The sequence below is a fragment of the Hyposmocoma kahamanoa genome, unplaced genomic scaffold, assembly GCF_003589595.1.
Source record: "Hyposmocoma kahamanoa isolate Upper Pololo Valley unplaced genomic scaffold, ASM358959v1 88, whole genome shotgun sequence".
NCBI lineage: Eukaryota > Metazoa > Arthropoda > Insecta > Lepidoptera > Cosmopterigidae > Hyposmocoma > Hyposmocoma kahamanoa.
In genome coordinates, this window is record NW_020654466.1 from 21,322,335 (window position 1) to 21,337,878 (window position 15,544).

A 15,544-nucleotide genomic window follows, 5' to 3' on the forward strand; every position below is an offset into this window, starting at 1 on the left:
ACGTCAAACGTTAATAATCTTAATGTTGTGTTACAAAAAAACATTACATATTATTTTAAGCTTTCAGCTATAATTTAGTAGATTACGCCATCTCCGAGTACCTATATTGTCTAATCTGCATGTGCATTTGTAAACTATTTAGAACTTACAATAACAAATATTTTATATTAGATTTAATTATTTATATTAGATTGAATTTAAATAATATCAACGTCAAAATTTACAAAAATTGTCTTTAAAATAAGTTACTTATTTTACTAAGTTTTATATATTTAACTTGACGGTCAAAAGCGTCAAAAGTTACAAAAAACGTAACAGACGAAAAAAACTATTTATAGTATTTTTTCTTCACCACAACAAAGCAAATTTCTTGCTTTTGAGGTGATATCCAACATGCAGCTATAGGAAAACCAATATTTTTTTTTAAAAAGCTTCTTTATTTCAATAAGAACATAAATAGGAAGGTCTCATTCACTTACAACAATATAATAGAGGTATTATAAACAACTTTGAGATTGTGTACCTTATGTGAGACAAGAAAAGGTTGTCCTTGAGCTATCGATATCTCTCATCACAATTTTAAGTTAGAGCTTCGATAATACCCGGAAATTAAAAGTAAAAAAATCGCACTCAAACACGGAATCACGAGGCAATACAATATTATTATTTCATATCTACGAGACAGTAAGTATTTTTTATTAGGTCTACCAGCATTTTACAGGTAACTAAGTATATAAATAACACTGGGTAACTATTAAACTTTTCCATACTTTTGTGTTGTAAACTTAGAATAATAACGCATAGAATGATAGTTTCATATCAAACAAACTGTCACAAGTGAGGCAAAAATCAAATTCATGTAGGTTAGTTTTAGTAGTAGGTTAATTTTCGGTTTTAGTGAATATTTATATAAAAATACAAGTTGAAACGCGTTACTTCCTTGTGGAATGTGATGTTAGTATCTATTTTATGTTTGTCTGACGTATTTTTACACTCATTTACCGCACATTTCGTCATTTTTAGCTAAAATTCTTGATCTGTTCGCGGTGCAAGTTGACCTTGAGCACTGACGGCCCGCCCGCTCGTGTAGGCCCATTGGGCGCGCTTCAATTTGCCTCACTTAGCGTGTGCGGGCTAGGTTTCTATGCGTTATTATTCTAAGGTTGTAAATTTAAAAAATGTGTAAAAGGTCAGAGTGTAAAAAACGTGCTACTTAAATAATAAATAAATAATTCTTAGAGCACAGCATAAACATAAAATTTTCATGTTTAGAAACTTAACCGTCATAATTGCTCCTTAAGTAAAATTTAGGCGCTATTTATAAAAATGAATCTTCATGCGTGAACAGCCACCCTTAGAGGTGGATGATTTTCTTTAAAATGAAATGGGACCACTATAGAAGTACCCCCTTTCCAACGAAAAAAGAATCATGAAAATCGGTTCACAAATACCGGAATTATCGCGTAACATACATACAGAAAAAAAACAAAAAACCATACAGTCGAATTGAGAACCTCCTCCTATTTTGAAGTCGGTTAAAAATTAATTCAAATACACCAGTGTTGCCAAAATTTTATTAATTTCTCCCTTTATTGTGGGACTCTGGTTGACCGTGATAATTATAAGCAAAAAGATCTTAAATGGACAAAATGCAATACAAAATACTGAGTACTTAAGATAAGGTTCATACACGTTATCTTGGTTTATGGTAGGTTCAAAACAGAAACCCATAACCCAAGGTGAGTATGTCTAATTCCTCAACTCTTATAATTTATTTGAATATCGTAACCATGCATTTTTTGACGTTTTAATATGAACATCGCCATCGCTTATTTGTGCATCATCAATTATAAGTCCTACTACTGGGCACAGGTTTTAACTTAGCAGGGAAAATTCCATCCACGCCAGCCCTTGCGGGTGGGGAACTTCACAAGTTATTCGAGGATTGTGAATCTTCTTCGACATCGTTCATGTTTTTCTTGACCCAGAGGTGTTGCAGTTAACTCATTGACAAACGTGCGTAGCTTTTAACCCTTTGAAAGCCGTGGACGCTTTAAAGCGTATTACAATAACTTGACTGATACGCCAATGACGCCTTAAAGCGTTAATGAAATCTTTTAATTTCCAATTGAAATTAATAAATAAACATTACGACATTCCTTGTTATTTGTATATTCTAGTTAAGTATGGATTCATAGTTGCATTTTATATTCTGTTATGTTCTTCTTTGACTTAGGAAAATTGAATTAATATACGATGGAAATTCATGACATGTCCCATCACTATTTATGGGCTTGGCGTCTAGGTAACGAAACTAGTTTTTGCCAGTGGCAGTTAAAATGTTAGTCATAGTTTTCATGTGGGATGACGTCAGTTCAGTTCTCAATGTCACAAAACAGAAAAAATCTTTAATGATGACCCTCACCACATCGTGCCCTGCGTGTCCTAACACTTGCATGCTTGAGGATTTAATGGCGGCCACTAGAGACGCGGTCGGTGTGACTGATTTCTGGGCCACAATAGTCTCGTATACCATCGAACCGATAAGAAGATTAACAATCTCGACTGATATGGTACAACAGGCTGAATTTCCGCAACGCAAAGTAGTAGCGCCGGGTATAACGCCGTAACATCGAGTATATAATCAGAAATAGAGACGAAATGTCATTTAATTTGTTTGAAAACTATTCTGCCAAATTTGACAACTGCGATCCGATTGGCCAGCCCGAATTCGAAACAATTTGACGTGTGCCGTCAATTGTTTCACTTTAAATCGACCAGTTTAACTTGAGCTTTGATATAATGGACGAAAATTGCAAATTTACGTTTTTTTATATTTAATTACCGAAGAAATGTGATTCCATAGGAAATGAAACTATTTTTCCAGATTTAAATCGCGTATATTTGTTTTTTCAAACAAACCGACGTTTCGGGCCCTTTACAGGTCCCGTGGTCACGGTTGACTGAACCTAAGAACTCGATAAATGTGATTCCGTTTGTTTTATAATTAGATGTTTTGTTGTTTTTCCCAGGCCGCCGAAACATTCCCTATTGTTACAGATATTATCTTTATTACAATAAATAAAGAATATTTTTGGAAAATATGGAGACGTGCACACGTACTATTTCAGTTTTCTAATTTTGAGATTTCAGCGCAAACGAGAGTTTATATTTAAAAGTGATATAAGGCCCATTTACCTGATGAGTTGCCAGACCCTTATTTAGTCTCAATTTCTGGTTATATACTCGATGAGTGCCAATTATGCTTGTGAATTCCGACTGTCGTTCTATAACGAAACGTCAAAAAAATCACGATAACGAAAAAAGTAAGTTAAGAAATAGATTGGCTAAGTTAGAAATGTCACTATTTCACATGAGTTTTAATGTTTCAACAGCTTTAAGCAGTCTTTCCATTTCACCCAGTGACTGAGTAAGTTTTTCAGTGTTGGTTTTCTGGACTTCATCGGGTACTTTCGTTGTGTAGTCTTCCGCCGCCATTGCTTGTTGCAATTTGTTTATTGTTTGGGTTAAAGATTCTTTCTTCTTATCCAGTTTGGCTATTTCTTTTTGTGGGTCTATCAGGCCCTGTGGGTAAAAGATACGTTGGTAAATTATATTATGTCTAATAGATAATTCAAAGTAAACTAAAATATATAGTCTGTTTTTTTTTGTAGACGGAATAAAATGGCATTTGCAGAGTTGCCAGTTTTCATAAAAGTTTAAATAGTCATGTAGTTGTTCTAGACAGTTTTATGGGTAGATTGTATCGAACCCGGGCCCTCTGCGTGGCAGTCCAGCATGGTAACTGTTCGACCGCAAAGGTAATTATAAAAAAGAGAATGAGTAAATGTAAAAAATGTTGCTTAGTTGGTATACCGTCTGCCACGGTAAGCTAGAAGACGTCGGTTCGAATCCGGCCGGATCGAAGGAAATTTTTCTGAGTGTTCGATCTTTTTATTAATAATTATAACACACTAGTGGTGTAATTTCACAAAAAATAATTGAATATCAATTCAATAAAAAATTTAAATACATTGAATAGCGACATCTCTCGCCAGGACTGGTAACTGTAAAGATATCTAACTGGGTGATAAAACTTTCATAGATTTCTCATAGATGGCGCTATGACTAAAAAGTCGTTGAAAAAACCAAATACAAAGATACGACGCAAGCACATCGAAAAATTCGTGAGGTCCGGTGGTTCGCTCCGTTGCTTAGTTGGTATAGCGTCTGGCACGGTAAGCTAGAAGACGTCGGTTCGAATCCGGCCGGATCGAATGAATTTTTTCTGAGTGTTCGATCTTTGTATTAATAACAAACTAGTGGAATAATTTCACAAAAAATAATTGAATATCAATTCAATAAAAATTTAAAAGAGTAAATGTAAATTTATGTATTATTTACCTTGAGTACCAAATGCACTTCAATCTTATCTGAAACAGTCAAAATCGAACATCCAATAGGGGGTTCTTCATCGGACAGTTCGCTGTTGGCCAGAGACTGTACACTCCTGAAGAGATCCTTCAGCTTCTCTACTTCCAACTCCTGACTAATTACAAGGTGTACCAAGGTCTTCTGTTTGTTGGCAAGGTTATACTCTGAACGGGTGGATCGGATCAGATGGATCATCTTGAGAACGGTTTCGACGTCTGATTCGAGAGGCTCTGACCGCCAGGGGGCATCGGATTCCTGAGAAAAAAATATATATTGTGATTTAGCAACCTTGTCATGTTATATTTCTTTGAAATGCTCTGGTATGATACATAATATTGTTGTATTATGTCCACAAGAAAGAAAGAAAAGTAGTTTATTGTAACTTTATGGCAAAATATATATGACAGAATGATAACAAATAATAAAATAACCTTACGACAAAACACAAACAAAAGAATTACATTTAAAAGTTACCAAAATGGGTTCCAATCATCTTTTTGTAACAAGACGTGTGAAAACATCTCGTTACGCATTGAAGCCATTGACTTACAATTATATGGACGTCGGGTCCGCGCTAAAAAGTGTCCGAACTTATAGGGCGTTAAAATCGTATACAGAGCGTCATTCACGCTTTAGCCTTCGTTTGTTCGACTGACAGCGAAGCAAGCAAAATTAGACAGTACTGTGATGACATTACAATTTAAATTCAACGTTTTAGTTTTTTTATATTCCTTTACATGTCACTATCACTACGTTTAAATAGGTTGACTTGGGACATTTTTTCGTGGTTTTTGTATCAGACCCGTCGTCCATTTATTTGTAAGTCAATGATTGAAGCCGAAAAAATAACAAGGATGATGTCGCATCGTCCAAGCAGATAACAATAAAAAAAAAATACAATACACTTAATTAGGCGTAAGTCAAAATTAAATGCAAATAAAAATAAAAAAAATAAAAATGCATGCAGTAAAAATGGGTGTACGTGTAGAGGAGTGCTGTGAGACACCTGAGTAAATAATAAAAATTTCTTAAATGATGATTTGAAGGAGGCAAATAAACAAGGAGCCCAATAGACAAATATGCAAGTAAACTGTCCACACTACGGTTTCAAATATGACCGTCTACACATGGCGCTAAATAAGGAGTCATAGCCTCAGTACAGAGTACTAAAAAAACCGATCTCAAAAGTTCATGGTATTACATCTATTTGCCAAGTTTTATTGAAATCGGTTACAAAACCGGATTCATCCCCTAGGGGTGGAATATTTTCTTCAAATTTAAATGGGACCAATACTGAGGTACCCACTTTCCAACAAAAAAAATAATCGTCAAAAACAGTTCACAAATCCACCGGAGTTATCGAGTAACATACATATAAAGAAAAAGTTGAATTGAGATCCTCCACCTTTTTTCGAAGTCGGTTAAAAATAATGAATATGACCATATTGTGGACGGTTTACTTGCGTATTTGTCGAATAGGCAAACGAGGCCAAATACTTTGTCATACATGCTATCTACACATGGTGATTGTTTGCCAAAATTTATCAAAAACTAATAATACAAATAACTAAATAAGATAATGTTACTTACTTGAGGATAACTTGCAACGCATATCGAAGGGCAGGAAGTATCCCGTTTCGGCAACCTCTGGTACAACTCTTCTGTGATGAAAGGCATGAATGGACTCAGCAGTTTGAGGCCGTATTCGAGTGCGGTGTACAGAGTACGTCTTGCTGCTTCTTTCTGCGCGTCACTGCCTTGCGCGAATACTGGTTTAAGGTATTCCTGGAGACCGAAAGTATTTTCTTTAATAATGATAATAATGTTTGATTTTCGCGCCTAACGCTATTAATTAGCAATCGTTTATGTACGTAAACTTGCTGAAACTAAATTATCAGGCGTTAACTTGTTACTGGTTTTACGGTTTGTGTCATTTAGGGCCATCGAGTATATAATCAGAAGTAGAGACTAAATAAGGGCCATCCATCCCTGGCAACGCATCAGGCAAATGGGCCTTATATCATTTTTAAATATCAACTTTCGTTTGCGTTGAAATCACAAATTAGAAAACTGAAATAGTACAGCGCCAACAATTGACCTGTGTGTACGTCTCCGTATATTCCAAAAATATTCTGTATTTATTGTAATAAAGATAATATCTCTAACTATGGGGGGCTGTTCCATTCGGTGGTGCGGGAAAAACAGCAAAGCATCTAATTACAAAACAAACGGAATCAAATATCATAGGTAATTAAATAAAACATGTAATTTATCAATTTTCGTCCATTATAGCAAAGCTCAAGTTAAACTGGTCGTTTTGAAATGAAACAATTGACAACACCCGTCAATTGTTTCGAATTCGGGCTGGCCAATCGGAGCGCAGTTGTCACCGTAATGATTTGGCAGAATTATTTCCAAACAAATTAAATGACATTTCGTGTCTATTTCTGGTTATATACTCGATGCTTAGGGTGCATTCAAATTAGACGCTGGCGGCGCTTCTAGCGATGCGCTGTCGTAACAAGCGCGCGCCACTTTTGCAGTCACAAGTACACTAAAAATTACTGAAGCACCACAGCGCGCGCGCTTCTGCAAGCGTCTAATTTGAAGGCACCCTTAGCACGTCAGTAGCGGTCATCGACCCGACTTTCATTCCCAAGTCACAATTGGACAGCGACCAATCGCCGATCCCTATAGATCTGTCGCAATTTGGACATTACTTGAGTAACACTATAAAAGCCAATGGCATAACTTAAAAAAATGTGAAATAGACGCATATGAATATTTATATGATAATTTATATGTTGTTAATATATCCATGGCGTTCTCAATTTCACCATCGAATGTTGTGTTATTATTAACAGGGTATAAAGTCGTACCAAGTAAACATCACAGAGATCATAAAGCCAAAGGTTGTAGCAATGCGTGGTAGCAGCCGGGAAGTCGTAATTCTGGAAGCTAGTGTTAATTTTTTCCACGGCCAAGGCCACTCGGCTAAGCATCCAGCGGTCCATCGAGCACAGGTCTGCGGGTAGAGATGGTGGGTGCACCTAGGTGACAGGAAAACAGGAATTAATGTTGGTGGCTGGCTCCTGGCATCGTGCTGAAACTAGACTGTCGAAGAAGGTTAACAACTCTCGGAAACCGTGTGAAGTTTCCAACACGCAATTGGCCAGAGTGGCGAACTATGGCCTAAACACTCGCCTGAGAAGAGACCCATGCCCATCAGTGCGACGTATTACCTCATAGAACTGGCAAACTCGACAATATAATCACATTTGTTTGTCCTGTGAGTGAGTTATTAAAAGAGACTGCAACAAATTAAAAAAAAAAAATGTTAAATTTAAAACTTACATTAAATGCATTTTAATTGAAAAGTCATATTACAAAATTAATGACTACGTGTTAGATAAGGATGTATGAAAAGACGACATGAGTCTAGATTCCACACGACAGTATGATTCAAAGTGTATTCCATAGCAACTAAGTTTATTTGAAAAGGGCAATCCCTAGAGTTTCTTGCTCGTTCTTCTCAGGGAAGTCAGCACAGTGAACAAGTGAGTGTAAAAATTTAATCTATGGAATTATTTAACTTTTGACTTTGAAGGAGTCTCTATTTGACATCCGATGGATATAGATGGAACATTATATGTGAGAAGCAAAGATAAATAAAGCAAAATGTTACCTCGTATGTAGTGTCCTTAGGGAAGTACATGAAAGCGAATTTGGTAGCGTTCCAGAGTTTGTTGCAGAAGAATCGGTAGCCCTGCACGCGCAGGATGTCCAAGTTCAGATCGCGGCCTTGCGTCATAGCGCAGAGGGCGAACCTGCGATTTAATTATCTAGTTAGATATTTTTATTGAAGATAAAATTTTACACAGGATTAATGAGTTTATCTCATAACCATACCATATACACTTCCGGACACATAATTCGAATCACCACGCATTTTCAGAATTAAGTGCCCTAAGCATAAACAATGTTTGATTGATTAAAAATTATTACCCAAATTGAGACTGGTATACTAAACTTCTTTTCCATAAGTCCTTGTTGGGAATTTGGATTTGCAAAACCGGGAGAAAACTTTTTCTTCGATGATAACATTGTTTTTGTATTCTAGCCCTTTACAACAAAAATACGAGGTGGTTCGAATCATGTGTCCGGGAGTATATTTTTGTATGTTGGCATGTGTGGCAACACTGTTTCTCAGTCGTGACGACTTTTGTAGTGTGAAGTTGATTGCAATTTCGAGAACTAAAGGTATAAATGATGTGGTACGTATTGCACAACAAGTAAGCTGTGTATGTAGGACGCCGATAATTGATATTTTTGAGTATTAGTTCATAAGTTTTAATGTTCACCTTTTGTAGAATTTATTTACGATTCGATAAACTACCGTCTAAATGAAGAGACGTTTATGAACTGGTGTTTGGTAGCTTAGTTGGAAGATCAATTGAAAACGTCTCTTCAGTTGGATGGTAGTTTCTCCGACAGCATATCAGTACTTCAAGCACTGAACAGCTATGACATAAACTAAGAGCTCATTTACGAATGCCATCAAACACTCATGGAGGTATGTATACACAACCATGGCAATGACGCAGCACATGAACTAGCCAGAAAAGGGTCGGAGACGGACGCTGTAAGACCAGAACCCATAGTGTCCCTCCCCTAACAATGGTCAAGAACAAACTATACACAAAGGCACAAAATCTTCTCATAATAACACATGGACGACCCTTACAGTTTGTAGACAGGTGAGGGAAGCACTCCCGACGCTCAACGCCAGTCTTGAAAATTAATCAAACTTAAAAAGCAACAGCTTCGCGCTCTAACTGCCGCACTAATGGGTCATGGTCCATATAATAAACACCTTTTTAATTTAGGTATCACAGACAGCCCTCTATGCAGAGCGTGCATGGAGATGGGGGGGAAACGGCCGCGCACATTCTCCTACAGAGCTCCGGCGTGGCCAACAACAAGGTTATGTACCTTGGTCGCTCCCCGAAATCTTCAGCAAACCGAGGAGGTTGCTGAGATACCTGGAGGAGCTTGGGTGGCACGAGTAGGACCCTTCACACGCAAAATAGGCGCTTTGTCGTCGAGTTGCGGACACCAGCCCGTTGTACCAAGTAGATGGTAGTTTATTGAATTATAAATAAATTCTACAAAAGGTGAATATTGAAACTTACAAACGAATACTCAGCAATATCCATTAGTCAGCGTCTTATATACACAGCTTACTTTTTTTTTTTTCTATTTATTCAGGGAAACAAACGGTCATAAAACAGGGGTTCTACTAAAACATTGATTAAAATAATTAGACCTAGAGTTCCACAAATATAAACAAGAAATAGTGAGCAAATACGGTTCAACTACAAAACATAAGAATTATTAATAACATATCATAAAATAACAATACCCGATAAATAAAAATGCTTATAATTTTTTTTGAAAAATTAACAATAAATAGGTAAACTAATAAACTTAAAAAACTACTTCTCTTACTTTCTTCTACTTAAGGTTAACCCAAAAATATCAATATTATTTAAGTTTTTGTTATAAAAATCAAGAGAGCGCCTAAAGAAACCATTTTTAGAATAATTTGTTCTACTAAATTTGCATGAAAAGGTAGCTTTAGAACGCAAGGAGGTGCGAACTGGAACTCTTAAATGAATTTTTTGTAGTAGTTCTGGCGAGTCAATATAATTATTTAACAGTTTGTATAAAACACACGAATCAATATAATTTCTTCTATTGCGCAGAGATGGAACAAACAATATATTTAATTCTTGTGCGAAATCAGAGATTTTTTATCAATTCCTTTTGTCATTATCAACTTGTTGTGCAATACATACAATGTGCAATACCACATAAATAGAAACAATTTTGGCATAGTAAATTTTTTGGTCAAGCGTGAGTTGTCCATAAAAATGAACAAATTGATAAAAAAATGTTATTACTTCTAATCGACTCGGTTTTATGTAGGGATTATTTCATTGTATGGGAAGAAAAAACCGGGACAAATTTGATAAAATAATTTTTCATACAAAATGAACTACATTGACACTTTTTTAGCGACTATTTATAATTTTTTTTTAGTTTGTTTGTAATGAGGAGTTTAAAAAAAGCCGTCACCGCCGTAACTTAGAGCTGTAAAAAAAATACCACTTAGCTTTGCTGCGTATTATACTATTGCTTACTGTTAAATTACGGTAATGTGATTAGTTGATTACGGTTTTGTTTCGTGTTTTAACCGACTTCAAAAAAGGAGGAGGTTCTCAATTCGACTGTATGTTTTTTTTTGCATGTATGTTACGCGATAACTCCGGTATTTGTGAACCGAATTTCATGATTCTTTTGTTGTTGGAAAGGGTGTACTACCATAGTGGTCTCATTTCATTTAGAAGAAAATCATCCACCTCGAATGGTGGCTGCTCAAGCATGAAGATTCATTTTTATAAATAGCGCCTAACTTTAATTTAGGAGCAATTACTTTAATGGTTGATTTTGCTGTTTCTCCAATTCAAGGCGTTTTTCTCTCAATATACTTTGAGTAGTGTCGTAGTGAGAACCTATTTTTATTATCTCCAGTGTCATGTGCTGTATAGTGGCGAACTAGGGGATATTCCAATAAAACTTAGCAAATAGACGTAATTCCACGTAATGTTGAGGTCGGTTTTTTAGTACTCTGTACTGAGATTATGATTGTATGTACTAGCAACAATGGCCAAAAAGGTTAACCAAGAAATTCTTAATACTTTTTGCTGTATATTTTATTTAATCGTAACATCGCTTGTGATGTAAAAATATTTTATTCGACAAAAGCATTGTTCAGATTATGCGACAAAAAAATGATTGTCGAAGAATTTAAACTTACCTAAGGGCATCAGTGCCACACTCGGGTATACCATTTGGGTAGTCCTGTTTCTGTCCAGCTTTAGCCTTCTCGAACTCACGTGGGTCCAAATTGGAATCTAGCAACTGCGCATGGAGTTCTTCCAAAGTCACCCCTCTGACTACGTCCACAGGGTCTATAACGTTGCCGAGAGACTTGGACATTTTTCGTCCGTGTGCATCGCGCACCATTGGATGCAGGTACACTTCTCTGTTTGCCAAAAATAAGTATGTAAATATAACAGTGCGTCATTAAAATAGTTCGTGTAGTTGGTTTATTCGCTAAATCAATTGCTGTAGTTATTATTATTTTAGAGCAGGCACACTGGAATGGAGTTGTAACATCGAATATATAACCAGAAATAGAGACGAAATGTCCTTTAATTTGTTTGGAAATAATTCTGCCAAATCATTACGGTGACAACTGCGCTCCGATTGGCCAGCCCGAATTCGAAACAATTGACGGGTGTTGTCAATTGTTTCATTTCAAAACGACCAGTTTAACTTAAGCTTTGCTATAATGGACGAAAATTGATAAATTACATGTTTTATTTAATTACCTATGATATTTGATTCCGTTTGTTTTGTAATTAGATGCTTTGCTGTTTTTCCCACACCACCGAAGGGATATCCTCCCATTGTTACAGATATTATCTTTGTTACAATAAATACAGAATATTTTTGGAATATACGGAGACGTACACACAGGTCATTTGTTGGCGCTGTACTATTTCAGTTTTCTAATTTGTAATTTCAACGCAAACGGAAGTTGATTTAAAAATGATATAAGGCTCATTTGCCTGATGAGTTGCCAGGGATGGGTGGCCCTTATTTCGTCTCTATTTCTTGTTATATACTCGATAGCCCTAAATGACACAAACCGTAAAACCAGTAACAAGTTAACGCCTGATAATTTAGTTTCGATGACAACTAAAAATCATTACGATGACAACTGCGCTCCGATTGGCCAGCCCGAATTCGAAACAATTTGATGGGTGTCGTCAATTGTTTCACTTCAAATCGAATAGTTTAACCTGAGCTTTGCTATAATAGACGAAAATTTAAAAATTACAAACATTACCGATGAAATGTTATTCCGTTTGTTTTGTATTTAGATGTTTTACTGTTTTTCCCACACCACCGAATGGAACAGCCTCCCATAGTTAGAGACATTATCTTTATTACAATAAATACAGAATATTTTCGGAGACGTACTCTCAAACCGGAGCACTTACTTAAATGGAAGTTTTCCCATAAGTCTCTGTCCGAAGAACACCATTCTTGCTACCCAAAAGAAGAGAATATCGTGTCCTGTTTCTAACAATGTACCGGGGTAGAATGCCTGCAAAAGAAATATGAATTATACGTACCCGAAAACAGCGAGAGAAATTAATTAAGGTTACTTAAGCTAGGTACAGTTATGGCGCAAATTACGTCTTCGAATTAACATTCTTTTTTCTACATTTCGTAATTGATAGATTCAGGCGTTACTTCTGGGAAGTCCATGTTAATAAAAATGGAAGTAAATTAATTCGCTACTCCGCGAACCCAGTGAAGGTTATATCGTGCAAAATATGTTGAATATTTTTTCATGCACTCAATTTTCCCACCCTCCCTCCGCATAAAACTAATAAAACAAATAACGCAAGCGCAACTTACAGCGGTATATTTTTGGTGGTGGTGTCTGTGAGTGTAGTTGCGCTTGTGTTTATTTTATGTAGTAGCAAATTAATTTACTTCCATTTTTATTTTACATTTCGCACCTTCTTTCACAATCTATCGAACTGGCAACCTGCAAATGTCGTTTTACTCCGTCTTCAAAACAAGACAGACTATAAGAATGTGAAAGAAAATTGACAGGTGGTGGGCAGCTATGAAGCTTTTCAAACAAATAACATATATGGTAAAAGGACAAAGGACTGTTTACTTCCGATATTATTTAACCGTCTTCCGTTACACTTAAAAGGTATTTATAGAAAGAAAGAAATCTTTAATTAGACCTATATTTAAGCAGGGAAACCACATGGAATACACTAACTATAGGCCTATAGCTATCTTGTCAGTTATAGATAAAATAGTTGAAAAAATTGTTGTTGGACAAATAAATAAGTTTTTGGAACGTTATAATATAATTTCAAATTCACAACATGGTTTTAGAAAAAATAGAAGTACTAGCACCGCGCTAATACAGTTTTCAGATTTCATCAATGAAAACTTAGATTGTGGTAAACAAGTAGTTGCATTGTTCATAGACTATAAAAAAGCCTTTGACACCCTCGACCATGAAGTGTTACTTAAAGCGATGGATGAGTGTGGTATTAGAGGTCCCACCAATAACTTTTTCAAGAATTATTTATCTAACAGAACATTGCGTGTTTCTGTTGATGGTGTGGTTGGTGAGGAGGCCAAGGTTCAGTTGGGTGTTCCGACTGGATCTGTATTCGGCCCAATTGGATACATAATGCATGTAAATAGTGTAGCAAATGTTGTCCAAAAGTGCCATGTACTAATGTATGCAGATGACATGTGTTTATGTTATGCCTCAAAGAATGTGTCAGAGATTCAGGAAAATATTCAAGTCGATTTAGAGAATGTTACAAAATGGGCACACGATAACGGTATTATTATCAATATGGCAAAAACTAAATGCGTGCACATTCATTCACCTTACAATGTGCAGGCAAAAAAAGTTACTTCTAATATGATTTCCATTGTAGGACACAATTATGAATGTTTACATAAAAATAAAATAGGATGTAATTGTAGTAATTTAGAATATGTTGAGCACTTTAAATATTTAGGTTTAATTGTTGAGCGTAATTTTAATTGGAAGATGCATGTAAGTGAACTATGTATGAAGTTAAATAGAATTCTAAGTAGATTTTTTCATTTAAAATATGTATTAAGCAAGAAAACAATGTACATGGTATATTATGCGCTGGCAGACTCTTTGGTTAGCTATGGATTAAGCATATATGGTCAGACATATGCCACTTATCTAAAAGATATTAAAAAAATACAAATTAGACTATTGAAGCATCTAGTATGTGACAAAATTAAAGAAAAATGTAAGGATACAGGTTACAATGATTTATTTCGTTACTGCAAAGTCATGCCAATAGAAGATAAAACTAAACATATGATTGTGTTAGAAAATTATTATAGCAATAATTTTAAAGTAAAACTTCACAATAAATATGTGACCAGAAGTGTAAGGCAAGGTAAATTAGTTCAGGTTAATACAAATAATTCATACGGAAGAAGATGTACCCGTTTTTTAGTTCCCAAAATTTTTAATGAAATAGACTGGTTGAGGGATGAAAATAAACTAGGCAAATATTTATTAAAGCGTAAGCTAAAAAATTTTCTCTTAGGTTTAAGCTATAAATAGGTATAAGTATGGAGGAGTGGATGAAGTTGTGGTAGAATATTATATGTATATGTATATGTAGAGTGCACATGTCACCAACAAACTGCTGCGCAGTTTGGTGACTTACATATAGGTTAAATTAATTGTAATGTTTTTGAATAATAAATAAAATTAAATTAAATTATTGAGGCTAGTGAAAAGTCTGTCAAGTCTGCAAAATGCAGGCAAATATTGAAAACTGTGGTTGGGTGACTGAATGAAATGTTCACGTAACTGTAATATTAAGCATTGCAACTAAACTCCCCGATAAAGTTTTGTGAAGTATGGGAGAACTTTATCTCTAGTTATTGTAAGGATTATAAATAATAAAAGTAATATAGCCTTCTTCGTATCAAATGTTATATTTGGCACCAGTCAATTAACATATATGTCTGGTGTTATGTAGATAGATAGATAAACATTTTATTCACTAATATGACAAAAGCACAGATTAAATATAAAATGAAAAATAGCGAAACATTTTTGTCATAGCAATGAAAGGGTGTGACTCAGCATATCGTCGCCTTACTTCTCAAACTCGTATCTTAAAGTACAAAGTTACTGAAATGCAAAAAATGGATTGTATATACAAATTTTGCTGACTGATTTCACGTCACATTTCCTTCATATTCACACACTGGCTTTTAGTTATTCTTAAAGTAATGGATCCCAATTAACACCCTTGATAAGAAATTTCAAATAAATAGAAAGTTTTATTAGATATGAGTACAAGTTAGATATGAGTTTAAGAAAGTAAGGCGATGATATGTCTAAGTGCTCTAAGGCGCTGGTTTTCAGTTAGAA

The 15,544-nt window shown here is 35.3% G+C and overlaps 1 protein-coding gene across 2 annotated transcripts in view; it reads right to left on the minus strand.

Moving 5' to 3' along the window:
• Positions 1-2,980: 2,980 nt before the first annotated feature.
• Positions 2,981-15,544, minus strand: part of LOC113235595 (valine--tRNA ligase) — a 33,760-nt gene continuing 21,196 nt past the window's right edge. For both annotated transcript variants that reach the window (XM_026471357.1, XM_026471356.1), the window contains 7 exons: positions 12,567-12,673; positions 11,315-11,542; positions 8,120-8,261; positions 7,314-7,484; positions 6,025-6,219; positions 4,405-4,689; positions 2,981-3,585 (listed from right to left, as the gene is read on the minus strand). In XM_026471357.1, the coding sequence (XP_026327142.1) occupies positions 3,370-3,585; positions 4,405-4,689; positions 6,025-6,219; positions 7,314-7,484; positions 8,120-8,261; positions 11,315-11,542; positions 12,567-12,673 (1,344 nt within the window). In that variant the 3' untranslated portion in view covers positions 2,981-3,369. The remainder of the gene's footprint in view (positions 3,586-4,404; positions 4,690-6,024; positions 6,220-7,313; positions 7,485-8,119; positions 8,262-11,314; positions 11,543-12,566; positions 12,674-15,544) is intronic.